We start from the raw sequence: 27,913 nt of genomic DNA on the forward strand, positions 1-27,913 counted from the left end.
GGATGTGGAATAATTCAGAATGGAGAGAGAGAGATCGGAAGGGTGAGGCATAGAGGAGGGGAGAGGGCCTCGTTAATCTGCCGTTTCCATCCACCGAGCTTGGAGAGAGAGACCCAATGCATGGGAATGCCACCCAACTTGGTTGGAAAGAAGAGACAAAGGCATACGCACGCCAGGCATCTGGAGAAGAGACGATTAAGACTGGATGACAGGTTCAGGAGTCATCGTTAGACTTGGTGCCATGAGTCAGGCTAAGACTTTGAGCCTGGCGCTATGCTTGCGCTTTGGATAAAGCCAAGCTTTAGTCCCAACCCATTGGAAATTAAGTTTCAAAGAAAATATTTATATACGTGTAATAAAATTGACGTAAAATATATCATCCAATTGTATTAAAATATATAATCATCATTTTTTAATATATATTTAATATCTATAATTTTTATTTTTTATTTATAATTTTAAATAATAAAATATTTTTTCTATTCTGAATAAATTATGATGACCATATTCTATGACCATATTATGATATCATATAATTAAATTATAATTTTTTTATATATAAAATATCATAATTCTTTATTTAAAAATTATTAAAAAATATTTTTATCATTAAATATTTATAAAATTTTTAAATGATAAAAATATTTTTTTTTGACATACAAAAAATCATCTGATCATAAAATAATATAATATAACCACATAATATCATAATTTTTTTAAAAATAAAAAATAATTTTATTATTTAAAATTTTAAATAAAAAAATAAATTTATAAATATTAAATATGTATTGAAAAATGATGACTACATGATTCAATCAGATGGATAGATATATTTTTAAATACCGGATATGATGCATAAAAAATTACTTTAAAATTTCAAACCACAGCCCAACCAAAAATCTACCCACCCAAACCTACGGCCAACCCGCAAAAACCCAATGCCAAGAAAGAGCGACAATAGAAAGAGAGTTCGCAAATGGGTACAGCGAGAAAAGCGGAAAGACGTGGGAAGGGACCATACCAATTTGGGGAGGGAAAAAAAAAAAAAAAAAAAGAGCGGAGGGCTACATCACGGCCTACGACAGCAGCGAGTCAGCGGGTGCCGTCCCATATTTAAGGATGAAGAAGCGGAGTAAATTGTTTTATTCCAAAAATACTTTTTTATTTTTTATTCTTGAACTGAAAAAAAACAGGTCAATAACAAATTCAACAACCTCCTGAGTTCTCCCCTGCCTGCCGTCCCATATTTGAGTTTGGCTAGCTGACCTATCATTGCATAGGAAATCTTGTCAGCCATTAATTTTTATTATTCCAGTTTATTGAATTGAGAAACCTAGCAAGCCCTCTTTCAATCTTAAGCCACAATCACTAAACCCTCTTCTTAAAAATATAATAATAATTTCTTCCTTTTTAAGTTTGTTTTCCATTGGATGGATAATTGCAGGGCTCGTCGAGTTCGAGTGAAGCGAAAGCAGACACATTTTCCATATGAAACTGGAGATGCCAATAGGTAAACCTTTCAAAAGACATCCTAACCACCCAGGATGATGTCCTGAGGCAACGGATGGCTGCCGGCCTTTCACTGAATAATGTTACAATAAGACATTGTTCTGATCAATTTTAGTATTAACGCTTGATGTTATGGTACAGTTGCTTAACCACGAGGTGCTGCCATTTGCTGCTTCCTGATCCTCTCCCCAGGCTTAACCATGCTGAAAACCATGGTAGCGAGAAAACAAATCAATCTACTGCAGCCACGTAAAAATTTCTGTAACAAAATGATCATATAAAACATAGAACAGTAACTTATCACCTGATCTCATGCGGGGTGATGAATATCCACTGTGATCCTTGCGCCACCGCAAAATCCACGAGAGTATCTAAGCTGACCTTTCGACTAACAGCATCCTAGAAACCAAATAAGCTTTTAGATACCATCTACTGTATAATACAGATCTCAGAAAGAAAGGGCAGATCTCAGTATTCACTCACCATGAACACATCAAACTCATCCATGGCTCGAAACGGTGCTTCTGTCATTTCATGAAGAGCTAATGCGAAGCAGAGAGTGGAAAAGGAGCGCTCCCCACCTGATAAAACAATGAGATCTCAGTAAACCAGATGATTTTGACACTGCATGAAAGCAACATAAGATTGATGTGTTCAAAAAAAACTGTCAATGATTGTACTGACACAATCAACGTTCAATAACTATTATTCCATGAAAAAACCCAACTAATGAACACACACACACACAAAAAGAATAATCAGAAAGGATTTGAAAACAATTATGCTAAGAGAAAGGATAAAGAGGAGCAGCATATGGCAGGATTTGGCATTTATTACCAGTCAAGACACCAAAACCAGAATAAGTAGCAATTACACAATCAATTGAAAAGAGAAAAAACTGGGAACCTGAAAGCCCTCTAGTATCCCGAACACTGTTGCCAGATGCATCCTGAGGCATCTTTACCTGCAAGAGAAAGGAAACACCATCATAGTTTCCCCTCTCATAGTTTCCCCTAGTAATTATCAAAAATTTCTGGTAGCTTGAGTAGCACCAATGACCTCCATCTCAAAAACAGATATTATGCAGATTGAGAAGGCTTCTTTACATGATAATTAATTTGCTCACCTCCACAGATAAAACCTTCTGTTCATAGTCTACCTTAATGTGCCCACTTATACCTTTCTTCCTCAAATGTCCATTGAACCTGATCGACAAATAAAGCAAGGTTAACTAAACTGTCAAGAAAACCTATAATCCACACACTGCTCTCAGATAGATAAGAACCAGTGAATAAAAACATTGACAGGCAAATTGCACGTACTGCCAAGTTAGTTGTCGCTTTAACAGATTAGCATTTCTCTGGAATTTGCTCCAGCGCAAATCAAGTGCCTTCTGGCATGCCTACAAATACAATAACATTTAGTTATATAATCAAGTATACCGGAAGGTAAGACACATCATTATCTCACAGACAAGTGAATGAATAAGATCAGTACTTATTTCCCAAGGGGCATGTATTTGTACACTCTGACAAGAAAGCAACAAGACAGAAAGTTAAAAAAAGGTCACCAGGACAAACAAAGCAGCAAGGGATAGCAAAAGCTCCATATTGCTAAACTAAGCTACCATTTCAGCACAAGTCATCAGCCCCTCATAAGAAACATGATATCTAGGAAACCCATCCTCAGTTAAAATAATTTTCTTTCTCAACATATTTTAAAAGAATGCACATCCAAAACCTCTGCAGTAGCACCCTGCCTCCAAGAGGGCAAAAACTTAGAAACTATTTGATGAAATCTGAAAGATCTAATTCAAGTCTTGCAGTATGCAACATCTTCATCCCTGAATAGATGCTTTGACTTCATCTGAAATTCAGCACCCATCAGCTTGCAAAGGGGCTCCTGCCCTACGTACCCGTATCATTGTGCCTGTGAGCTCAAGCCTTTTAACACTGCACCAAGTAACAACCCCCTAGAGCAAACAAAATATACATCTAAATATCCACCAAAAGTACCTCTTTTTTTTGCCTGAAAACCACAGAACACTTGCCGACTCAAACCTAACCACTCAGCCTCTCTGGTGCATGGTATAACAGTTAAAGCCTGAGCAACTAGTGTCATAACTGCAGCCCTAGGCATTATACATATGCAAAATCTACGTGCCACATAATTATTTGATTTCTCCACATGATAAAAAAACAGAAAGCAACAACACTGCATGAAGGTGCATCTACACTTGTTTAGCAGGTTACTTAATGGGAAAAAAAAAAAAAAAAAAGATCAATATCACTACTATGGTAAATCATCCAGAGCAGTGTTTCCAATGTAATCCAATCAGGCTAATGAAGAAATTCCTTCAATTTGCTTAACTTGAATCCCTTAAACAAATATTAGAAAATAGGAAAATTGGCAAGTAGGGTCTAGATCCCCTGTTATTTCTAATTTTTTAAAATCCATGAAATGTAGTACATATCATGGTGGAAAATAGAGTCTACACTCTATGCTTTTGCTCCCTCTATTGCCCTCCAAAACTATGGCATATGCCCTCTATTTATACTACTTTCATTCTCCTTATTTTAGTTGGTTTTTCCTTCAAGCTGAAAGAAAGTTACAAGTTCTCTACTATTAGGTCCACTCTCTTTAGCTATCCGAATATTCTTCTAGTTAGAAGAGGATGAAAACATCCATATTTTTATCCTAGTGAAGTCGAGCCCAAATTGAGTTAGATTCCAATTCTAATTAGAAAAGGATACAAATTACTAAAAAATGAGAAACTAATAAAAATTCTCCAATTTGGCTAGAAGTAGATCTTGATATAGCAATTTCATCTTTAGTCGCATCATCAAATTCTTCCTGGATTAGAATTTATGGCTTCCCGAAGTTTCAATACTTGATTGAGTCCTGGATATGATAGATTCTGCTCCAAAAACTTTCTGGACCTATTCGAAGTGGAAAGGTTGGTCAATGATAGGTCAAATGATTCTTATGGATTAGAGCAATCCCTGCTTGGGGAATTAGCTCCTAAATTAAAATTTGAAGTTGGGAAATATTTGCTTTTCCTTCTTACACTTGAGCATTTTAGTTTTCTGGTTTGAATTTATCCTCTAATATGGAATATCTACCTATATCAACATTAGTAGAACAAACTTTCCATCATACCTAGATATTGGAGACAATCTTGTAATAGGAGTTGCACATGTCGAAGCTGAAAGCATTACTTGAGTCACACGCTCAGACATTTGGGGAATCTTCTGTTTGTTTTTATTGATCAAGGCAGAAGTAGCAACCATGCTTGCTTTTATCCTTCGATGTACTTTGAGCACTGAAAGTGGTTTTTCTGTTTGCTTGCACTGCTCCTAAGTCTAAACCATAAATTTCAGGTCCTAATAGATTAGATGACTGAAGCTATGATAGCAACTTAATCTAATCAGGACAAATTTCTTCAACCTACATAACTCAAATCTCTTATTACAAAAGGAAAATTAGAGAAAATAATATCTAGGACCCAATTTATTTCATTAATTTTTCACAATCCATAAATTGTGATACATATGGGTGGAAAGTAAAATCTATGCTTTCCTTTCACTCACAATATTAGGTTTCTAATGGTGGCACAGTCTATGCTCTTTCACTCCCTCGATTTCCCTCCAGAACGATGATGTATGCCCTCTATTTATCAACTTTGGTCCTTATTTGAGTTAATTTCTTCTTCCAGCTAAAAAAGAAGGTGCAGGTTCTCTACCATTCTGTAAAGGTCCACTTTTTATTTGAATCTTTCTTCTTCTAGTTAGAAGAGGATGAAATCTCTCGTTTTATTCTGATGAAGTCCAGCTAACTAAAAGATGACACAAATTACTAAAATAATAAAAATATTTCAAAATTCTCAAATTTGGCCAGAAGCTAGATTTTGATTCTTATATCAGTTATGCCTTGAGTCGCATCACCAAATTCTTTCCATATTAAAAGTATAGCTTCTCAAAATTTTGGTATCCAATTGAGTCCTGGATGTCATGAATCTTGCTCCCGAAGCTTATCTGGACCTACCTGAAGTAGCTAGATTGGTTCATGGTGAGTCAGACGATCCTCTTAGATCAAGCCCAAGCTTGGATTTTAGCATACTTGATTGAATTTGCTTAATTAGCAAAACGGTCAAGCTCCAACTTCATTAAAAGCTGAAGTTGAAACAAATGAAGATTAAAAGCTACAGGCATGCAAAATAAGCACAAGCTCAGGCTTGGCTCAACAATTAGCTTGTTCACTTAAAAAACAAGCCAGCTTGAAACATTTGTTCTGAAGATTGGCATACATTTCACATAATTACCTGAGCCTAAGGAGCTCAGTACTCATCTAGGCTTGTTTCCCCCTCTATCAGCAAATAATCAAAAAAGACTTATCCCACCTACTTGAGATCAATTCTTTAAATCCTTATGTGATTAATGTCTATAAAAGTATACTTCCACTGTCACTACCATCCAAGTACTCAAAGAAGTTTCAACCATCTAATCCAAAGCAGTTGTGACCCTAAATGAACCATGTAACCTAACTACTTCTAACAAAGATCGAACATTATTTCATAAAGTATGCAAAACATTGCACCATCATGCTTCAAAAAGGCCGAGACATTAATAAACAATAGAAGGTGGAGTAAAACAAGTGGAGGCTTTAAATGAACATTTAACACTTCATGCCATTTTAGCAGCAAAGATTGGCACATGAATAGATCGAATTTCTTAAAATGATGTATGCAACAATAAATGAATCCTCCCCAGTTATGCAAAAGTCATCATATGATGTTCAACAATTAGCATTTTGCTCTTGTTGACTTTGAATTTACCCCAAGATCCGAATATGAAGTATACCCCTTAACATAGAATATAACAAATTAACCAGGCAGTCTATAAGGTGGCCAGGTATTACTTCCTCACTTATCTTCATGTCTCATAATCCTATTATAATATAGAATTGAATCAGCGAAGCACACCATGGCTGGAACAACTTTACGCGACACTTATAAGTATTAATAGCTACAAAATTATGGCATTGCAAACAAACAATTACAGACTATTATGTTACTAGAATTACAAGAGATCTAACGATGCACTAAGTAGAAGGTCAACACACACAGAACGATCAACAGAACTTGTGGAGTAGAAGTGCAACCCAAGGTGGTAATACACCAAAAGCAAGCTCCCTGTTAGTAATATCACAAGTAGGTAATTTTCTCAGATTCTTGCTCATTTTCACCTATTTGCTCTCTTTGATATGCATGCACATAAAAATGTGATTTCACAAACATGTTTTAGTTCCATTACAATTACCGCACAATTGCATGACAACAGAAAAAAAGCATCAGATACCAACATGATGCAAAATCTAGGAAAAAAGAACACATTTGAAAGGGAGAGCAAGGCGTGCACACACATTAAGACCGGTAATCTTAAACCTTTTTCGACAAGTTCAAAGCCTATCTGATTAATAATTCTCAGGTAAAAAGCTTCCAGAAATATTACTGGTAAGAAAAACTTGAGAATGCTAGCATATGTTGCTACAACATAAATCAGAACTTACATTTAACTTCTCACGGAAAGTTGCATAGGTTATCTGTTTCTTTAGAATTTTGCGCTCCTTTTTATCATACATTGCTCTAAGATCATCAATAGATTCGTTGTACCTGCAAGGCAAACACACTAATGAAATAATCTTTACTAAATTGTCATAGATTAATGATACTGCAAAAAGAATATCATGCAACTGAATTAGACCTCTGGCTCTCATGCTGAAGCCTCTGCTTCAATCTGTTTAATCGGGCACTGAGTTGCTCTGGAGTATACCCAGCACAGCCTCCCAAAGCTTCCATTTCACACTCAGGACATATGATAGAAGCCTTCCTAAAGTTTTCCTGGAGATTTGAAGTACTTATGAATAAGTTGAAACACATGGCAATCATAAATAGTGGAAGCAACAATATATTTAATACCAAATATAAAATTTAAATTATGATACATGACATAGAAATAAAAATATCAAACTAAAGATAGAAGTAGATTATTTATGGTGTTCCAAGATCCTTCTCTAAATTGTTTTTTGTAACCTGTCAATGGGTTTTGGCAGCAATAGGACAACTTTAAGCATGAAAGTCTAATTTTCACTTTAGATGCAGCCCGTGTTCTATGACTGTCACTCGATGAGCATTCAACTTCTGCAATGGTTCTTACTTATGTTTAATTATCATCTGCTGGAAGTGGATTTTTATGTGGTAGCTCTCGCCATTACAATGTCCAAGGAGGGTCAGATGAATGTGGCCCCACCCCAATGTGCACAGAGGCTGTTTTAATGTTTCAAATCCATGATACATAGGTCACAATGGAGCAATGGCATAAATAATTATGTAGTTACATTTTAAAACGGCATGTTATCTAATTTTTCTTAGGAATACTATATTATGAAGATTATATAAAAGGTGGCAGCTAGCAATTGCAGCATAAATGGATGAAATCCAGCTACAAGCTCTCGTAAAATGGAAAAGAATGATGTTGTATAGGCTCAGCTTTTGATACATGGATTTCCCCCTTTTTTCTCTGCTTAATTAAATTTTTTGATAAAGGTAAGTTTATATTAAACTTTGTCTATTTTCACTTAGTTATGCCTATATGCTTAAGGACCACAATGTAAGTGATGTGGTGCCTTTAACACATAAAAATACACATCCACGCATTCTTAAGGGATAAATCTTGCATAATGCTCTAAAACTATGAAAAGAGTTAAATTTGCTAAAGTAAATCTTACACAAATGTGTCGCAATTCTCCATTTGTTCAGCATACTTTTGGATGGTTATGATACTTCATATTGGGTTGTAGCTATTGAATTAATAATAATTCCTCTTGTACGGCCAATTGCAACAAAATATATGCATTGTAGAAATCATTTTAAATTATCAAATAGTTATAACACTCAACAAGTGTTATCACTTATTAGGTATAACACTAGCTTAATCAGTCCTTTTGACTTCATGCCCTTGCTTAAGAGAAACTATCATGCTCTTTTCCCGTCAAAGAAGAGGCATGGCAAAACTTTTGGAACTGAACAGATCAACATTAGCAATGTTCTTTTCATTCCAAACTAGCTTGATAAGCTAAACCAATTTAACCTATTTATTGTGAAGTGAGGTCATATGCTCCATTCATCAACCTCTACTCCCTTAAGTCACCCTCCTTCCTGTGACCTACCTGACCTCCTTTCCCTAACTTCACTTGTACCCACCCACAACCTTCCTAGCCCCAAGTCCCATGCTACCCTCATCCCAACCCTCAGCATCCAAACTACCTCCCATACTTTACCACCAGTCAAACCTTTGCAAACCGGGGACTAGGCATAGGTCAATGTTCAGGGAAGCAAGTATTTTAGAAACATTTCTAGAAAGGAAGCACCTAGGAGGCGGGTGTGGATTCGAGATTCCAGGAAGATTCCAAAGCGGGTACCTTTCCCATAGCTAGATTTCGACTACAAGGGTCAAAGCTGCTTTTTGTGCAACCCTTAAACCAATCTCTTGTGCCGCTCCACCAACATTCGAAATATCGAGGATTGGTACCACTTGGTCAAGGGTGGCTATGGTACATGTTGTACCAAGGATCATACAAACAAAGGGTGTCAATGAGTACACAAATTTATGCTCTAAACTACGATTTTGGCTTCTTAATATATATTTGTATCTAAATGCTATCCTTTTGCAAGAAATAAGATAGGAGTATTGAGTTAGGAATTTTTGTGTGTATTGACGTCATTTACATCCATAAAGAATTACATATCATCACATTACTTGCAATCTAATATACGCTTAAAGGATATACATGCTTAAATTAGCAATTAACAACATTTAACAATAGCAATACCTGCAAACCAAAATCATCAAATGATCACTATTATCATTAATGATCACATACTAGGCATCAGCTTACTAATCCATATTTTTAATCATTTTTTAAAATTTTCGAAATTTTTATTGAATGCACTTTCTTAGAGCATTAACCTTGTTTCTTATCATGCATCAAATTATCTCCTCTTTTTGTGTGATTTACAACACTCTTTAAACATGTTTTTGATTAATTAACAACAGATAACTAACATGAAATTTATGATAATTTTGGGCCTTGGCTTCAAGCATGCCTAATAGCACTGATTGTGGATCAAATGCTGGTAGCATATGCTTATTATTCGTACCAAAATGATTATAGAATGGTCAATCCAATATGAAAACCCCCCATAGAAGTTTGTACCTCCTCTCTTGTTTCCACCTTCAAATGGTGGAAACAAGAGAGAATCAACCTTTTACCCACCTCCAGTGAGGTGTCCAGGCATATTACTTGGTTTAAGAGCATTTCATTATTGGTTCAAAGTGAACCGCCTCTAATCAGCCCCCAAACCAATCAATCCATGCTCAATTCAAGCTATCTAGGGCTTGTGCAAGTCCAGCTTCCTTGTATTGAGTAGGCCTCGCATGGTATGTATTGAGAGGTACTGCCAAACCATTAGGTATTTCAAACCATGCTCTCCACACTCCCCCCTACACCAAGATTGCCACTCATTGCCAAAATGGGTAAAAAGGAACAAGTCCTTGAGTAAAGAAATTTAAGGGAAAAGTTCCTTTAAAGGCCAATAATTAGATATCAAGAAGTAGTACATAGTTCCTCTATTCTGGCAGTAAAGTGCAAGGTCTCTAGGGAAGTTTATACATCGTTCACACAAAAGATCTAGCTAGTCTTTTAAAGCATTGTTTGTGGTACCTCTAGAAAACCTTTTGGTGTTTTAATCATCCAAACTTAAAAGAAGATACTAAAAGATTTTCACTTGTCCATAATTTTGTTTGATGATTGCAAACTGGAAGTGCATTTTTTCTTATTCATCCTATATCCAGAAGACCGCATTTTTAAGGTAACCAAGATTCGAAGTTGAAGGGCAATAAAGTTAATAAGAATAAACAACCATAGCATCTGGTATAAATCATGCACCGGGGCTGTCCAAAAAGTTGTGCATTGTAGCATCCTGTAAGAGCCTAATGTAATTAATGCTAGCTCAATTAAATCCTCTCTTGCAATTTCCATGGATGGTTAATTAATCTTTGCCTGCTCTATCTAAAATTTGACCCCATTTAGTTTATTTCTTGTGAAGACATGTAATTCTTTCAATACAATGGTCAAATTATCCTCATTGATTTTTACAACCCTCATCCGCTTATCCTCAAATGCAACTATATTACTGAGAAAAGAAATGAACTATTTAAGTGCTAAAGGAGCTTAATTTATTTCAAGGATTTAAGCGTTGCTGTTACAAGGCAGACATGGCCCATGGCATTCTGTACCATTGTACTAGGAAAAAATGCAAGCCAATGTTAAATGCCAGGATTAATCAGGCATAGGCTAGCACTTGAGACCATGGAGTGCCATATTGCCCTGAACCACCTCATACAAGGTGTACGGACTGTACCAAGTCAGAACCAGTACTAAAATTCATATTCAGGTCAGTATGGTACCAAACAATACCGAGGCATACCCATGTGTGTACCGACCAATATTGAGGCGTGCCAAGATAAGAAGTGAGAAAAATGGTTCGAGAGCTGTTTCAGTACAAAATGCATATCGTTGCATATATTCCAGCATCATACCGAACCAGCAATGTACTAGTATAGTACCCGATAGCGAGATTGCAGACCTTGCTAGAGACCATGCTTTATTTATAAGTATGCTACATTGAGATGAACAATCGCAAGCCTAAAACTTCACGTACATCTCTAACAAGACCATATTCCATGGCTAAGCAATGGTTCAACATGAAAAATATAAGACTAAAGAAGCACTTCATGCAACACTAAAGTGGTGGCAAAAAAGTTCAAAAAATTCCAGTGTGCAAACCCAAACAAACAAACAAAGAGGTAAGCCTACCACCTTGATAGTACTCTGTTAAATTGTTTGACGTGAATGAAATAAAAAAACTAGAGAGAACAATAGATATTAACAATTAATATATATCTTTTAAAAACCTCTGGCCATGGTTACCAAATGCGCAAACATTATTCAACATCTAATAGAAAAATATCATGAACTTTGCAATCTTTTTAGAAATTAACAAAAAAAACCCCACCTAGGGACTTTATATTATTTTGCTGATCACGATATCCAACAAATAGAAGATTAGAACCCCCAGCCCCCCAGGCCAAAAAACAAAAAGAAAGAACTTGGTAGAGTTAAAATCAACTATTTTTCACAACTATCAATGAATTAATTGATAACAAAAAATTGGCACATAAGGCTAAGAAAGGATGAGAAAAGTGTCAATGACCTGACGGTTGTGTTGGAGCTCTTCATACTCTGCCTCTGCTGTTTTAATATCAGGGAGTACCTTATTTTGCATGACTCCTTCATAATGGATTCTCTTCTGATACAAGCAAGATCATCTAATTAGCATCTCAATGATTTTAAAAGCGAATAATATCAATCCAGCAGGGGAAAAAATAAAAAAACATACAGCCTCTGTGGCACGCAGTTCATCTTCAGCCAACAGTAATTCATGCTCGGCAACTTCAATGGCATCGATTTCCCCTTTTGCTGACTCTAAAAGATCAGAATGCAATGCAACTAGAGATCAGCATCTTTTCTTTAAGATGAAAGTACAATGGTCATGCTCTTAAATCATAACTCAGTACATGAAATGGTAATAAAATCCCATGGCCATGAATTGAGAATGGTAAGCACACATGCACAAACAGGAAGAAATAAAGATAAACGAAAATACCCACATTAGTTCTGATACATTAGTTATTATGAGGTAGCAAAGAGTTCCCATCAGCACTATAAGTCTACAAGAGAGCAATAAGGTAAACAAAGATAGAACAAAGATTGAATTAGAAGAAAATATGCTGATAGAGGTGTCAGAGTAGCATATAAGGAGAAAATAGTAAGGAGAATTATTTTTTACCATACGCTTCAGTACAGGGCAGTATGTCTCGGTACGGGTAGTTTAGGGATGGTTTCGAAAAACAAGGCCAAACCAACCAGGCCCGCACCGGTTCGGCTTGGTACAGGGTGAACCGAGCAACTCGGCCCGATTCAGCAAAACATGCTCTAAATAATAAGAAAAAAAATACTAATAAGATAAACAAATCAAAGCCCACATTTTTAGAAGTTTCAACGTATCCCAAATAATTAATTTCATGAATTTGCCAATTAGCTTGATCCCATATGCACATGTGCCAATTACTATATACATAACTCGTAGATCTACTAAGTTGTCTTATAGTTATTACTGGAAAAACCTTTTGCAATAGGCAACCCAGATACTTTGATACTGTGTAAACTACTGCTTAGGCATTTATGTCCAAAATTAAATAAACCTCCCCGCTTTTTTTGAGAACTAAGATGGGAGTTGAAGCCAAGTCCTTGCTACCTTCCTCCTAAGACTTCACCTACTGCATTAGTTACCACCCTCAAACTCCCTAAGTTTTTCAAGGAAACCCCAAATATTCTCCCATTTTTTAAGTTGCCAGCTTAAAAGAAATGTTTCTCAAACTTTTATCAGATCGTTATTTCATCTTTACTAAAAATCAAGCCAGTGATAGAAACCAACTTTAAGTATATTTGAGTTGGCATGCCAACCTGCATACTGACAATTAGCGCTGCTCAAAGAGAATTGGCTTAAAATACATCAAATCCAAACCTTTTACCAAGTTATGAAATCTAACCATATAGCTACATTGACCTGCATATACAGAGTATCATGCAATTTGGTGAATGTGGTTTAATATGCGAGTTCATTCTGCATCTAGTACTAGATCAACCAGAATGAGTATTTGGACTAGGATCTAAACTCAGACCACCCATTTACTCATATTACTTTTCAGAATGTATCCCATTTTACCAAGCCAAACTCAAAACTCAATTGAGATTTCAGATCTGGGTCAAGGAAACACCCAGCCAACATGTTTAAATTTTGAGGTCAATCACAATAGAGTTGCTTGTGTGAAGTCACTTCCCATTGCTGTCCAACAGAAGGTATAAAAGCTAACACAAATATTTTGAAGAAGTGGTCTGGCCAGCAGCTAGAAGAATGAAGGAGCTATGGTCTTCCGGGGTGGATTCCGAAGTTTAAGAAGCTGAGACGGCAATGAACACTAAAATAACTCTAAACCACCAAGCAAATGCAAGAAAATACACCAAATTGTGTTGAATAGACAGTCTTTTAAAAACAATAAATCAAAACAAAAAAACTGGAAGAAGGAAAAATCAGTTTGGTACTGGTCATGGGTTTGAGAGAGAGCTCATGAAGACTGTATAACAAAAGCTTGGATTTTCAAGCAAGGTGACTACAGTCTAGGCGACCATAATAATAATATTAATTAGAGGCCCCATCTACCAAAAGTAAATAAGCAAACAAGGTTCAAAGATTCAAAGTCTTTTGACTGTCATCCATTAAATGACATAATTTTGACAGTTTTCAATGATCAGAAGAAACTAGTCTTCTGTAAGGTGACCAATTAGGCAATCTAAATTTTTACCAAGTGGAAGCCTAACAGCCCCAACCAAACCTATGAAATTCAGATGGGTCATCATCCTAAATAAAAATCCACTACAAACCCATATCTATTTGTTTATACAAAAAAATAAATAAATAAACAGAAACAGTAAGATCAATTCTAAGAGGGTATGCCAGTGCTCGAGGCTCCCCTGTATGTGGAGATGCTATTTCCATGTTTCAAACCCATGATATCCAAATCATAATGAAGCAATCTTACCACTACACCAAGGCCCACCCTCACAATCATACAAAAGCTAAAAGAAATAAATTTGAGAAGCTATGTAGCACTCCAATATATTTTCTTTTATATCACATAATTCTAAATACCAATATGTACATAATAACAAAGAAATAAAATGCTATCTTGCATCAAAGTATTTGGAATGTAATTACAAATTTAAGTGATAAAGTAAAAGATTATGATAGCTACTCCAGCATTTATATTAGCAAAATATCATGTAAGAACGTATAGACATATGCAAGGATTGCATAACTATCCCGAATCATCCAGTTCGGGGTGTACCGAACCTTATCAATGGTGGATCAGGACAGTTTTGGCATTCGAAATAAAAAAATAACGAAAGAGAGGGAGAAAAAAGAGAGAAAAGAGAGAGATGGAGAGGGAGATAGGATAGGCAGAGGCCACCGAAGCTCAGTGGCCTCTACCAGCCTCTCTCTTTTCCTCTCCATCCCTCCCCCTTCTCTCTCTCTTTTCCTCTCTCCCGTTCTCCCTCACCCTCTCCCTCAACCTCTCCCTCTCCAGTTGGTTTGGGTCCAGGACGAAATGGCAAGGAGCATGCTGAACCATACCACCGACCGACTAGTCCGGGCTCCAATACCGGCACAATGAATCTAGAACATATGTGTACAGAGCATGTGCACGTGCAAACATATAGGTGTGTTCACATGTCTGTGCATGCATGTAGTTTATATGAATACACAACATAAAAAATGGGGGAAATGTAGAAGCATACCACACAAGTCTTCAATGGATTTTTTTAAGTCACTAGCTTTCTCTTGTGCCACGGTCATCTTTACACAGAGTTTCTCCAGTAACATATCCTTTCCTTGTATATCATCTTGCACTTGCTAAAAAGAAAGAAAGGAAAAAAGACAAAAAAGGGTAACTTTTAAAAGAGAATGTCAAACATATGATCCCTAAACACAGTCTTGATCACCAAAAGGTAACTTGGAACAAACCGAGATTTCTTGGTAAAGCTCCTCAACATTCATAGGGTCATCATTTTTCTGAGAGGCATAAGAGTTCTTCATATCCCGCAAAGCAAGTTGCTTAGACATCAAATGCTTTTCTTCATTTATTCGTCGCCTCTAAGAGATTTTTAAAAACAAAACAAAAAAAAAAAGATCAGGCAGTAAAGAAAAGATATCAGATGGCAATAGAAATCTTTAGATGGCAACAGAAATCATTACCTTTGTATTCTGTACTTTGAGTTCAAGATCCCGAAGTGCTTCCTCAGAATCTCTTTTCCTCCCTCTGCCTTCTTGAACAAGTTCTTTGACCTTAGAGGCTTCATTTTGAATATTGTAAATTTCATCATCAATAGAACCGCACAGCCGGCCACCCCTGGCCCTTTTGTTTGGAGGAAGGGTGGTCTGGACTGAACCTCTATAAAACCTGATATACCATGAAACAACAACCACCAACATGACGATGGCACTAAATTGCAAGTCCAGGACTGAAATTTGATAACATTATTCCCAATGAAACAATGAACACATGCCTTTTAAAAATCTTATTGAAATCATGATGAGGTTCGCTACCCTTATTTTTTTTAATCGATATAAAATCCTAAAATAAGAGAATAAAATCACATTTAAATTTCATCATATTCAATCCATAGATATTCACCGAGTACAGCTAGATGCAATGTATGGAAGAAAAACCTGCATGTTAAATATATCTAAGTGATGTTACTCCATCCATTTTGACTTTAGATCTTTTGAATCATCTGAACTTGTGAAAAATCTAAGAAACTCTAGCTAGCTAACTCTGTTTCCTTATTTACTAGGATGTTGATCAGGTTTCTCTTATCAAGGAGTCCTCAATTCATTGTTATTATGATCAGTCACCTAGGCACCTTGGTGACAGAAACGACTCGGCATACCAAGGCAAGCCTCCTGAATTACATATAGATCAAAGAGATCACCTTTACATATGTCTATGGATGGGCTTATAATCACATGTAAACACACACATACATATATCTATGTCAGGACGTGTATGTGTGTGTGGGTGAAATATGAAAGTGACATATATACACCATTAGTACATGTAAATGCATTACTACTATCCATACATGCATATATACAGTCATAATACTAATGTGCGTGTGGGTTGTAAAAGTACTTGATCCTAACTTCTTTTACAAATGAAACATGGATGCTAACAAGGGAGTGAGTTTCATCAGACTGGATAGCAGGAAAAAAATTAGTATAATTAACATATCTATTTTAAGTTGAGTCAAGTGGTTGCAAAATGTCATTCATTCAAACACCAGACCCAAGCCCTAGCCTCCAGCAAGAATGACAACTAAGGGAGCTTGGCAATCTCTTGCACTCTAGCTTAGAAAACAATAACATTTATCATACTTTAAATAATTTATTTTTACAGTTCAGTATCAGTTTTATGAGGGCAGGCCTTGTCAATAGTAAAATTGCTCCATTATGACTAGGGTTGAGCAAATAACCGAAATCTGAAGAAACCCACCCAATCCGACCCAATAAACATCGGTTTTGGTCGGTTGAAAGACATAAATCGGGTGGAATCGGATTAGGATTTGTAAAAAATTGATTATTTACGGTCGAATTCGGTTCCTACACTTATAAATCGTATGAAACCAAACCAAACCGATATAGTATTTCACAAAATGACTTTTATTTTGCGACGGCGTCGTTTAAACTTCAATACTTTATTCTAAAAAACACCGCGTCACTTATTTGGATTCATGAAAATATTAATATTGAATTGTTGATGGAAGTACATCAATTTGAGACAATTCTAAAGTGAATGCTTTCAGATGTAGTTGCTTTCAGATGAGTAAATCTTTTATTTTTTTATTTTATTTTATACAGATTCAAAAATAAATCCAAAATTTATAACTTATAAGGTTTATACCTTTTTTGCATTAAATTGATAAAAAAAATGCAAATAAGCTTAAGTGGGCCAACATTGGACTTAAAATCAATATTTGATCAACATTAAAGCCCAAACCGACACAATCCATCCGAACCCACTACAAAACATTCACTTCAGTTTCAAACAGTTTATACATGATCAACGGTTGGCAACGGGTTGAATTTTCTTCAACCCAATTGGGTTCGGTCGGGTGAAATTTTTTTCTCAATCCGACCAAACCCGATCCGTGCTCAGCCCTAAACCACCCCCCCCCAATGGCAGGAGCCTCGTGCACTAGGACATCCTTTTTTTAGTATAAATTTTATAAACTACAATATATCTTTAGTATAATTTTAATTGTCTATGCTCACTTATGTCTTAAAGAGCATAAAAATGATAATTTTTACAGAAATGCATAAAAAAACAGATGCTGTAACTGAAGTAGCTGAATTAAGAGAACAACTAACTTTGCACCAAGCCTCTTGCCTAGGTGCTTGGGTAACCACCTAGCAATAATCTAAATCCATTGTTTAGCATCACCCAGGTTATTTGATGATCAAGCCTCAATATATGTTTCACAAAACCAGATGATTTTCATTCTCAATTCACCTTCTCTTTTGACAAAACTGCCTCATATTCTTCGGTTCATTTTGATTTGGAGTTTCTTGACAGAAAAGGTGAGAAAAACAAAGGATCAAAAAAAGTTAACCGCATGCATATGGGCTCTCTTTCCATTTTTATATTCGGGACTTTCACACAGAATGGGACAGCTTTCAAACTTGGAGCTTAAACCTCTCTGTGAACAGATGGTGGGGAGTGATTCATGTATTAGCCATGGTTTCAAAAAGGTTTCCAAACTAGTAAGTAGTTTTGCAGGTTGTTGGAATTTTTCCAAAAATGATACTGAACAAGAAACAGGACAGATTCAGATTCATTAAGATACTAAGATAGGTTAAGGTTTCAAATCAAACATAGGGTGCAATATTAAAACATTAGAAAGCAAAGAGGATAACTGACAGAACTGTAACTGAAAGAGCTGCCACACATCAAAATTCACATGTCACCCAACTGCTTTTCATGGAGCATCAACATAAAAAATGAATCATCAGGCTTCTTGAGACTGGCCCAGTTGGAAACTAACCCAGAATTTTTCTGCCAAGCCCAATCAAGCCAGCTAGATTTTGACATCTTAGTATCAACTGATCTTTGTGCTGTATTGGTATTGCTCATGGTGTACTTGTCGTGTTCTTCCTATCCATTCACATACACAAACAGACCCCTAAAGCATACCTTCATCTCCTTTCTATATCCTCATTAAAGGACCTGTTAGAATAAATTCCGCTAACTGCATAATCGTTTTAATTTTCTTGCTTCCTTCCTTAAAAAGGTACTTTATCCAACTGGCCCCCACCAACTGATCCAGTAACATGAGATTCCCCATATCTTATGGACTCTAGATCTCATTTTCTAACATTTGATCTAACTACACAATTTGTGTTTTACATATAAAAAATCATCATCTAATATTTCACATTTACTTCCTAGCTTTCTTCATGTCTCAGCCTATTACCTTGTTGGATGGCTGTCTATATACTTATAACCGCAGTCTTATAAATTCAGATAGTCAAATTCCAATCAGATATCTTTCGATCCTGCATCACAAATTTTTAAAAATATGGGATTCTCCATAAATACAAGAAAGGCATTAAATAAAATCAACAAAATGAATGAACTAACAATATAAAGAATTTTATTTATTCTCGCTGTCCTGATCACCTTGCCACCCTTTTTCATTTTGATAGTCTTCTCAAGACCAGATAAAGGGGGAAAAGAAAGAAAAGACAAAAAATATCATAATTCACAACTTCATCGAACATTCTTCAGCAACTAATTCTTAAGAAACCAACAGGCCATGTTATCCACATTTCATTTTGAAAGAACAGATTATCTGGCTAGTCTCCTGTCAAGGGCATGGTTGACATATAAATTATTCTCCCAAAAGTGCTAAATAATATTTGCAATGAAAATTAGATAAATATGGGGCAAATGAAACCCAAAAATGATACTAATCAGATTATCATAATTTCAAGCACATATGAATATACTGTTCAACTCTTGGATATCTTTCTCCACTCATTCAATTGGCAGTTTCATGTATGGTCAGATGGTCAGGAACCAAGATCAAAAAGATTGCAGTGGACAATAAACAAGAAAACATGATCTGGATTCTAGTTTCTCGTTAACCATGAAAAACTGTTTTTTTGACAAACCCAATAATGTCTTATGGTTAAGAAAGACAAACTTCTGTTTATGTCACTAGCCACATTTAAAGTTGCAAGCGCTCAGGTCAGATCAGGGTTTAGCACATGCAAAATCCTCTAGATAGATGAATCAGATTGAAATTCTGAATCCAAGCCTAATCCACTTCCATTAAGATTGACTAGACATGGGATTAGGAATATTCCAAACACAAACCATGAGAAACACGTATAAATTGGTTAGTGCATTATATCCTAAACATATTGTGCAAGCCGACAACAATTAAACAACACGTAGACATTGTCAACAACCAATTGCATGAGTTGTTTCATGTTTGGATCAGGTTACTCAGAGCCTGTTTTGTATCATTTTGGTTTAACTAGAAAATAGTGAAAGGTCACATAGAAATTGATGAAGATCAATGTTCTGAAACCCATTTCAGTCAAGTGGGTCTCTCTGTTCGACACCTAAGTCAGCTTGAGATCCAAAATTTATAAATAAAAGATCCTAAGCCATTGATCCAGATGATTCGACTCACTAACTTGCTCATACCATTCCATTTCAGTGGTTCAACATGACCCACTTAAGATATTTAGAGGGAAAAGACTCGAAGAACCAAGAAGGATCAAGCATTCGTGGAACCCTTCTTTCACCTATTTTTTCTCCTTTTTTTGGACCCACCTCATCCATTGCTGGTATACCTTCATTGCCTAGCTCCAATGAAGCCTCATCCCCAATCTCCATTGCAGGTGAAGCCCTCCTCCAATAAAACAAGGGTGGCCTTCTTGTCACCATGGACGTCTCCAAGATGTCCTTCATGCCATTGTTAACTACCTTTAACCAAGATGAGATCTCCAAAAGCATCCACAATTGGCTCTAACTGCAACCCAATCTTACTCCAGATGGTGATCGCTTCTTCCTCATGCTTTCTGCCTCAAAAAATAGAAAAACCTAATCCTAACTCCTAATCCGCATAGACCCATAGGGTTTATCCTCCCTCCCTCATCAGATGAAAACACCCTCCTCTCTGTCCAGTGGCTTAAGGCCGTTCCCCAATGCAGCCCCTAGCTGATGCTGGGCAATTGTAGGATGGTGATTAATGTTAGACATCCATAGAAATGGATAAATAAGCTGAGCTGGTGGTCAACCCATGGTCAACAAATAGTTACCGAAAAAGCCTAAGCCAGGTCACCAGGTTCCAAACATTGTTGGAGAATAGCATTTGCACAAAATTTCTGCTATTCATTCCTTTTAACTTCACTCTTTTTGAAAGTAATAAATCTTTGCTACCAAACGCTATAAAGATTCTGTAAATAATTTGAAAAGAACAGAAGTATTCCATCTTACATGTTGTTTTGTCTACTTTATTTTTCTTTTTGTGTTTCGAAAACAAAAACATAAAAAGAAAAAAAAAATACCAACAGGTCCTTAGTGATCCACATCCAATCCATATTCAAAACAGGCCAGATCTGTCAATCCGAGCCCGATCAAATAACTTTGGCTTGGACTGGGTCAGGTAGATATTTGGGTTAATTCCTAATCAGAAGCAGGTGAGGCCAGTCTTAACTCTCTTGAAGTCAAAGCCAGATTCATAAACAAAAATTCCAAAAATTTTGTAGAGTGCAATATGTGAAATGACAAAGATATTCTATAATGTATCATACATGATATTGGGATAATGCGGACATCAATATGAAAATTATCGATACTTAACAAAACCATTTTTAGTTTTTGCATTAAGCATATTGTAGAGCACTTTTACATAAATTCGATGATATCCTCCATGTGCTTCATTTAGCTTCTCATGAGTGTCCAAAAGTATCTCCTGGCTACTTCTCTTTTGGAAGCCAAAATTACTTCACTTACCAAAAAAAAACTTTCTTAAAAAACAAATCAGAACATAGAAAACACTTACCGCACAAACTCTTTTCTGTTATTCTTTTCAAGGTATTATCTACTCATATACCTCATTCATTAGATACATTCTTCCCTTCTTCTGGTGGGAAATACATTGTTCTTCAACCATAACACAAGCAGACTTTTCGAGCTGAAAAATATTTTAGCAATTCAAATGTGATATTGTGCATTGCTACTTAACATATCACCATGAATGTCAAAACAGGAGATTAAGCCAGAAAAATAAATATGAGATGATGAGATTAAAAGAAAACGAACCCCAACATTAAAAGCTTACATTCTATATCCATCAGAAGTGTATACTTCCTTCATATTTTGAATTCTCTGATCAAATGCAACAGATTTTCCCATCTCATAATCTTGAACAAGCACTTGCCTCTCAACATTGCCCTAAAATAGAGATGATATGATAACAATCAAAAGCATGAATATAACAATAAAAAAGCTCCATGACGGACAACACGAAGCATGGTGAAATTTCCTGTCATTTAAGCAAAACATGCGGTAGCAACAAGTGATAAGTTCCTGCCATTTATTGCACTGTAAGAACTTCGATCTTTGAACATACTTGAGATAAGTGAGGGGCTGGCTAAAAATATTCATAAAACAACATAATATAAGTTCAAGTTGTTATGGCACACATATGCAACATCCTGCCCAAGAACCGCCAATAAGTAGAAAACAAGAGGAAATACAAAAATATGTTACCAAAACCTTATATTAAACAATGGAGTTCGTGACCAAATTATCTTTATATACTTGACATATTGCATCTAAGTGGATCATGACAGTTTTGCAGTTCTTCATGCACTGTCCACAAGTCAAAAATACAAACACAGATTCATTGAAGCAAACCTCAAACACCCAACTCACCCACCCAGCCCCCCACCAAAAAGATTAAAAAGAACTTCATAAATAGACAAAAGTAGAGTAGAATCAACTTGTTGTGGAATGATCATTAACAAAGAAATTAAGATTAGATACCAATATAAAAGGTGACACATGTAGTCACTAATAGATGCATATTACTATGCCATTTCACACACAATCATTTATAATGTGACTCCTTTTGTCTTTTCTACATCTCAACAAAAAAAAAATGGGATCAGACATTTACCAGCAGTTCAGAGAAAATGATATGGCAAAAGCAACCTAGTTTATGTGAAGTAAGTAGAAATGTTTCTAAAGAATTAAAAAAATTGTGGTATAAGACAAAAATGCATATCATATCAAAGAATTTTCATGTTGCATACTTACTATATCCACCAACACATTAATTATAGTAGGATTGTCAGAATGTATAACAGAAAGAATAGTCGGATGATTTGTCGAAGGAAGCATGTAGTTTGGGATGTTCAACCTGCAAATATAAACTCATAATATCAATGGACAGACCTTTTTCCTAATCACAAATGAAAACCAGAATGCCGCACCAAAAGGTACAATCCACCTGAGTATAGAGTGAGGTGGAGGAGGTCTTACCGAGGTCTAGAAAAATCATATATAATGATCTGAAGGTTCGCATAGTTTGCTTCTCTTGCACAAGCTCGTAAAAGAAGTGAATCTCTATGATCGGTGACTATGAAAGCATCCAGCAACCGCCCAACAGCACAATCAACTGCTAGGGCCCAGATGTCACCACTAATCAATATCTGTCATAAAAACATTTTTTTTTCGGTCTGAGAAATTATGATGCGTTAAAAGCAGAAGTTGTGGTATTGAAAGTGCATGTGCAGAACTGCAGATACACAACAAACTTGCAGAATATTCTCAACATACATCTGCACGAGATGCATGCCATACACTTGAACTATGAGTGAAATTCATTTTGCATAAGGTCACCATTACAAAGAATATATGCTCCCTGAGAAATACAAACCCAATTTAAAACGTCCAACCATTCCGTCTACAGGCAGCTTGAGGCAAATCTAAATGCAGTTGTTCACATAAGCATGTATATGTATGTAAGCAAATTGTGTGATTGAGAGAAAATTGTGTTTATGGCCAATAAAGCATGCTCGAACTAGATAATATAGTGACAGATTCCCCTTATTCAATAATTTTCAGATTACTCCGGATACTTTTCAATCAAAATTCTTCTCTTTGAACTAGGAAGAAAGGAACCAGAGAGAAGGAAAAGAGAAAAAGAGAGGAGAGAGAGGGAAAGGGTGGCCAGAGAAGATGTCGGCGATGGCCATAGGCGGACCGCGGGCACGCTCGGAGGGCCACCAAGGCCTCCGCTTCCTCCAAATCGTAAAAGAGAGAGATACAGAGAGGGGGGAGAGAAAGAAACAGGGGAGGGGAAGCCGGTATAGAGGCCGCCGAAGGGCCTCCGAACAGCGAAATCACAGCCCGCCGAACGGCGATCACCCCTATTTCACGGAGGTTTTGTTTTGACACACCCATTATTGGTTTCACTGTTTCTGCGGTTTTTTAAAAAAGTTCTCAAAACAGTGAAGCTGACAATGGATTTGCCGACTGCACCATACATCATCATTTTGAAAAAAAAAAAAGACGATGAATAGGGACGATTACCCCTGTTCCATGGTCGTGGCTCTGCCTGCACCTTTTCCGCTGTCCAGTAGCCACGGCGGCCACCCAGTAGCCTCTCCGTCAGCTACGCTCCCTCCGATACCCTCACTCCCCCCTTCTCTCAATCTCTCGATTAAACGCCCTATTGAGCAACATAGAGCCGCGAAGGCCTCTACAGCCCTCCGACGGCCTTGACAGGCTACTGCTGGCCCTCCAACAGCATCGTCCACTCTTTCCCTCCCCTCCTCTCTCTCTTCTCTCTCCTCTCCCTCGTCCGGTGTTCCGATTTGGAAGGCCGAATCATCCCGGTTTGCAGCCAATCTAGCTCGGAATGCCTCGAACAGCTCAATTCAGGACAGTTCGGCAAACGATGACTGGTAGGGTATAGGCCACTATAGCATAGCATCATACCGGTACATGGCCCACCTCCATGTATGGGTACAACAAAAATTGGGCTACTGCATGTGTATCATTATAGTACTGGTATGAGGGGTTTATCACTACAAACAACATAGCTGGTAAAAACCGATCAACACCTGTCTTTAAAACCTTGGTGCGAAGAAAATTAAACAAATTAAGATCTAAACATGTACAAAAAAAGATGCCAGAAACAGTAATAAGAAGAGCCACCAGGAAAGGGCAAATCAAACCAATATCATTTTGAATTCTTACATTAAGCATTCTTGTAAGTTGTAAGTGTCTTTTGCTGTAAAAAGCAACTGTTGTACATTCAAAATGAGTATTTGTGCATCAGTTCAGAAAGCTAATACCAAATTCTGCTGAAGAAGCAATCGCAGAAAACAAACATATGCAAGCAAGCATTAAAAAAAAAAAAAACATGCAGCTAACATTTTATGTACCACATGGGCTCCAATTGGACCAATAGGAGGGCTCTTAAATTTTCTGTGGTGTCTTTCAATAGCCTGTAAGAGATTCAGAACTCTTCCTCCTCCAAAGGCTGTTACCTACACAAAAAACTGCCATATTGATAGACAATGTCATAGCATATCTCAGATACACATAAAAAATGCACATGCATGAATAAAGACACTTCAAGACAAGCAAAAATTAAGCAAATCTCTAGGATGGATCAGTAGAATAGCATATAATCATTCAAATAGACCTTGTTCATTCGGTGTTGCTGAAGCTCATTCATCTGTGAGCATAAATCACGATATCTTCTTTCATGTTCTTCAATCTGCAAATATGAACTAATTACAATCTCTAGTATAACAAATATGATCTGTGTAAAAGTGCAGCAGTCATCAAAAAAAAAAAGGCTTTATAACATAGGATAATAAGAGTACAGATGATTTTCATCTATTTACACACTACACTAAAAATAAATGAGAAAAAGTTATCACAGGATGACATTAGGCATTAAACATAGATAACATAAAATAGGGGGGGAAATATTGTAGGTGATTATTCCTTTGGCAAATTTGCCTGTGCACGTACCCTCTTCAAAAAAATCACAGCTAAAACAGGCGCATCATGCAAACAGAATTCCTCATATTACGCCTGAGGAAAAGTGCTCCCTAAAAAAGCTTACAAACAAACACATGGAGACCACATCATATCTGCATTTTGGTTCATTCAACCACCCACAAAGTGACACAAATTTTTTTTCAAAAAAAAAATAGCTATTATGTCTAAAAGGTTAACTTCCCTTCAATTTAAAATCTAGACAAATGGGTATCTGGCACTATTTCCTATCATAACATATTTTTAGAAAAATTTTAAAATCCTAAAGTTTAGCACCAACTTTTGCACATTCTTAAGAGGAGTCCTACTGTAAAAAGGATTTGAACTTATCACAATAAAAAAATACAGTCCTTGTTCCTTAAAACTCATCTGGCGAACTTTGGAATGTATACATGCAACTTATGGTTGCTGACCAGCAGGTACCTAGCAGTATCCAAATAACAATTTCTTAAAGTGTATTTAATTCTCAACAGGATTTAGCATCCATCAAGCTCAAGCAATTCATATCGAAACAAACACCATATGAATCCCCAACGGAATATGTTCCAAAAAAAATTACCAGTAAACATGAAGAAATTCATGCATACAAAGATATTTACTCACACTTCGGCTCAACTTCCAAAAAAAAAAAACTGAAAAATGGCTTACTAGATCTGCAGTATCCAAAAAATTGAATTGTGAAACTTTGAAACTTTATATACTGTAACTTTCTTGTGATATTGGAAGCAAGAAATTTTTCCCGTCACAAATGCAGCTTGCTAATTAGCAGGTCAAACAGATTGCCATCCAACATGCTTGGCAAAAGTGGCTACAAATGTAAGATTAAGAATACACACACTCAAGATATTTACTTGAAAGGCATGGATTACAGTATTACATAGTTCCAATTTGATCCAAATTTTACAGATGCAATATATTTTAAACTAGTCAGGGTCTATTTGGATGGTTGGACCCAAAATCCTATAAGATTCGTGGCCCGACCACCAAAAATATAGAATTATAGGTTGGACCATGCCTATTTTACAACTATCCAAGACCACTTTTTGAGTGGGCTGGCCCAAATCTCATAGGGACAAAAAAAAAAAAAAAAAAAAAAAAAGACCAGTTGAGATCCTCTTTTTCTCTGTATGGGATTCGGGCGAAACCACTCAAAAGTGGTTCTAGATGGTTGTAAAATAGGCCTAGCCCAGCCTATAATTCTATATTTTTGTTGATTGGGCCATGAATACCGTAGAATTTTGGGCCCAACCGTCCAAACAGGCCCATAAGGTTTTAAATCCTGTAGGATTGGGCTGCCCTAGTTTGCTCATGGAACAGGCCAGGCCAGGTTTTCCCATGGAGCGAGATGCAATGCCGTCCTGCCCCATCCTAACACTTGAGATGGAAAATGTCCCAAGACATCTCGATTGGGATTCTGAGACGATGGCAAGATAATTCTGTCACAACATATGGATAGTACCCCCACCTCAATGTCCCGTGGGACGTCCCATTGGGACCTAAATCCTTGAAACTAGTATTGGTGATGTACAATCAGGATCATTCAAGTAGGATCAATCGAATGGACAATGCCAGGTCAAAATTTTATTTTCTCGACAATTTTAAGCGGACATTTCTAGGCTGCTCATGGTTAGGCATGATCAGGTCATCCAATTTCACACCTAATCCAGCTGGCAGCTACATCTAAGGTTTTAAATCCCATGGGATGGAGATATCTCGATATCTTCATGGAACGGAATGGCCCGCTATCTCGTCCTATCCCGACAGCCATCCCGATTATACATCCCGATAGATATCCTCCATCTCTCTAACATTTTCCTTTCTTTATTTTTTTCTTTCCTTCCTTCCTTTCTTTTTTTCTTCTACCTCCCTTTCTTTCCCTTTTTCTTTTTTTTCTTATCCCTTCATTTCTTTCTTTCTTTTTTATTCTTCTATCTCTTTTCTTTTTTCCTTCTTTCTTTCTTTCTTTTTCTTCTCCCTTTCTTTCTTTCATTTTTCTTCTTCTTTCCGTTCACCTTTTTCTTTTTTTCATCTTTCTTTTTTCCACTTCTTTCCCTACTGGAAGGGTTTCGAAGTCCCGACCCCACTCTGGTCCCATTTTCTCACAGGAACGGAACAGGACAAGGCGGCCAGGATGCCCCCCGTCCTGTCGGGACGTAAAACCTTGGCTAGATCTCATATCGGCACATGTATTCAATCCACAAGTTCACATTTCAGATCTAAGCTTGAGCCCAAATTGGATCAGATCAAATTTTGCACAGCCCACCCCATGCACAGGTTGTGTCAGTTCAGAATTGGATCAGATCTGGGTCTACCCCGCCCACCAGCATATGACTTAACCTAATATCTATATAAATGCTTAAGTGTGCAGCTAAAACTAAGCGGTGCCAATTTGCCAACAATATGCAGTGACCAAGTTCTGACATTTTTTACAATGCAATAGATGATTCGAAAGCTCATACACCCAGATTAATATAATCTCAATGACAAATTTTCATACATGAAATGAAAAG

General features: G+C 36.6%; 2 protein-coding genes across 3 annotated transcripts in view; one reads left to right on the top strand and one right to left on the bottom strand.

Moving 5' to 3' along the window:
- Window positions 1-27,913, top strand: part of LOC105043642 (uncharacterized) — a 197,448-nt gene that overhangs the window by 120,642 nt on the left and 48,893 nt on the right. The window lies entirely within an intron of this gene.
- Window positions 1,508-27,913, bottom strand: part of LOC105043644 (structural maintenance of chromosomes protein 6B) — a 50,179-nt gene continuing 23,773 nt past the window's right edge. The window contains exons 12-29 of the mRNA XM_073255726.1: window positions 25,042-25,116; window positions 24,779-24,883; window positions 22,869-23,038; window positions 22,644-22,746; window positions 21,664-21,776; window positions 15,506-15,710; window positions 15,275-15,403; window positions 15,049-15,163; window positions 12,029-12,114; window positions 11,843-11,938; window positions 7,272-7,408; window positions 7,078-7,180; window positions 2,832-2,911; window positions 2,636-2,714; window positions 2,416-2,473; window positions 1,993-2,090; window positions 1,814-1,908; window positions 1,508-1,712 (exon numbers count right to left, since the gene is read on the bottom strand). Of these exons, the coding sequence (XP_073111827.1) occupies window positions 1,655-1,712; window positions 1,814-1,908; window positions 1,993-2,090; window positions 2,416-2,473; window positions 2,636-2,714; window positions 2,832-2,911; window positions 7,078-7,180; window positions 7,272-7,408; window positions 11,843-11,938; window positions 12,029-12,114; window positions 15,049-15,163; window positions 15,275-15,403; window positions 15,506-15,710; window positions 21,664-21,776; window positions 22,644-22,746; window positions 22,869-23,038; window positions 24,779-24,883; window positions 25,042-25,116 (1,905 nt within the window). The 3' untranslated portion in view covers window positions 1,508-1,654. The remainder of the gene's footprint in view (window positions 1,713-1,813; window positions 1,909-1,992; window positions 2,091-2,415; window positions 2,474-2,635; window positions 2,715-2,831; window positions 2,912-7,077; window positions 7,181-7,271; window positions 7,409-11,842; window positions 11,939-12,028; window positions 12,115-15,048; window positions 15,164-15,274; window positions 15,404-15,505; window positions 15,711-21,663; window positions 21,777-22,643; window positions 22,747-22,868; window positions 23,039-24,778; window positions 24,884-25,041; window positions 25,117-27,913) is intronic.

Source organism: Elaeis guineensis, chromosome 4, assembly GCF_000442705.2.
Source record: "Elaeis guineensis isolate ETL-2024a chromosome 4, EG11, whole genome shotgun sequence".
Taxonomy (NCBI): domain Eukaryota; kingdom Viridiplantae; phylum Streptophyta; class Magnoliopsida; order Arecales; family Arecaceae; genus Elaeis; species Elaeis guineensis.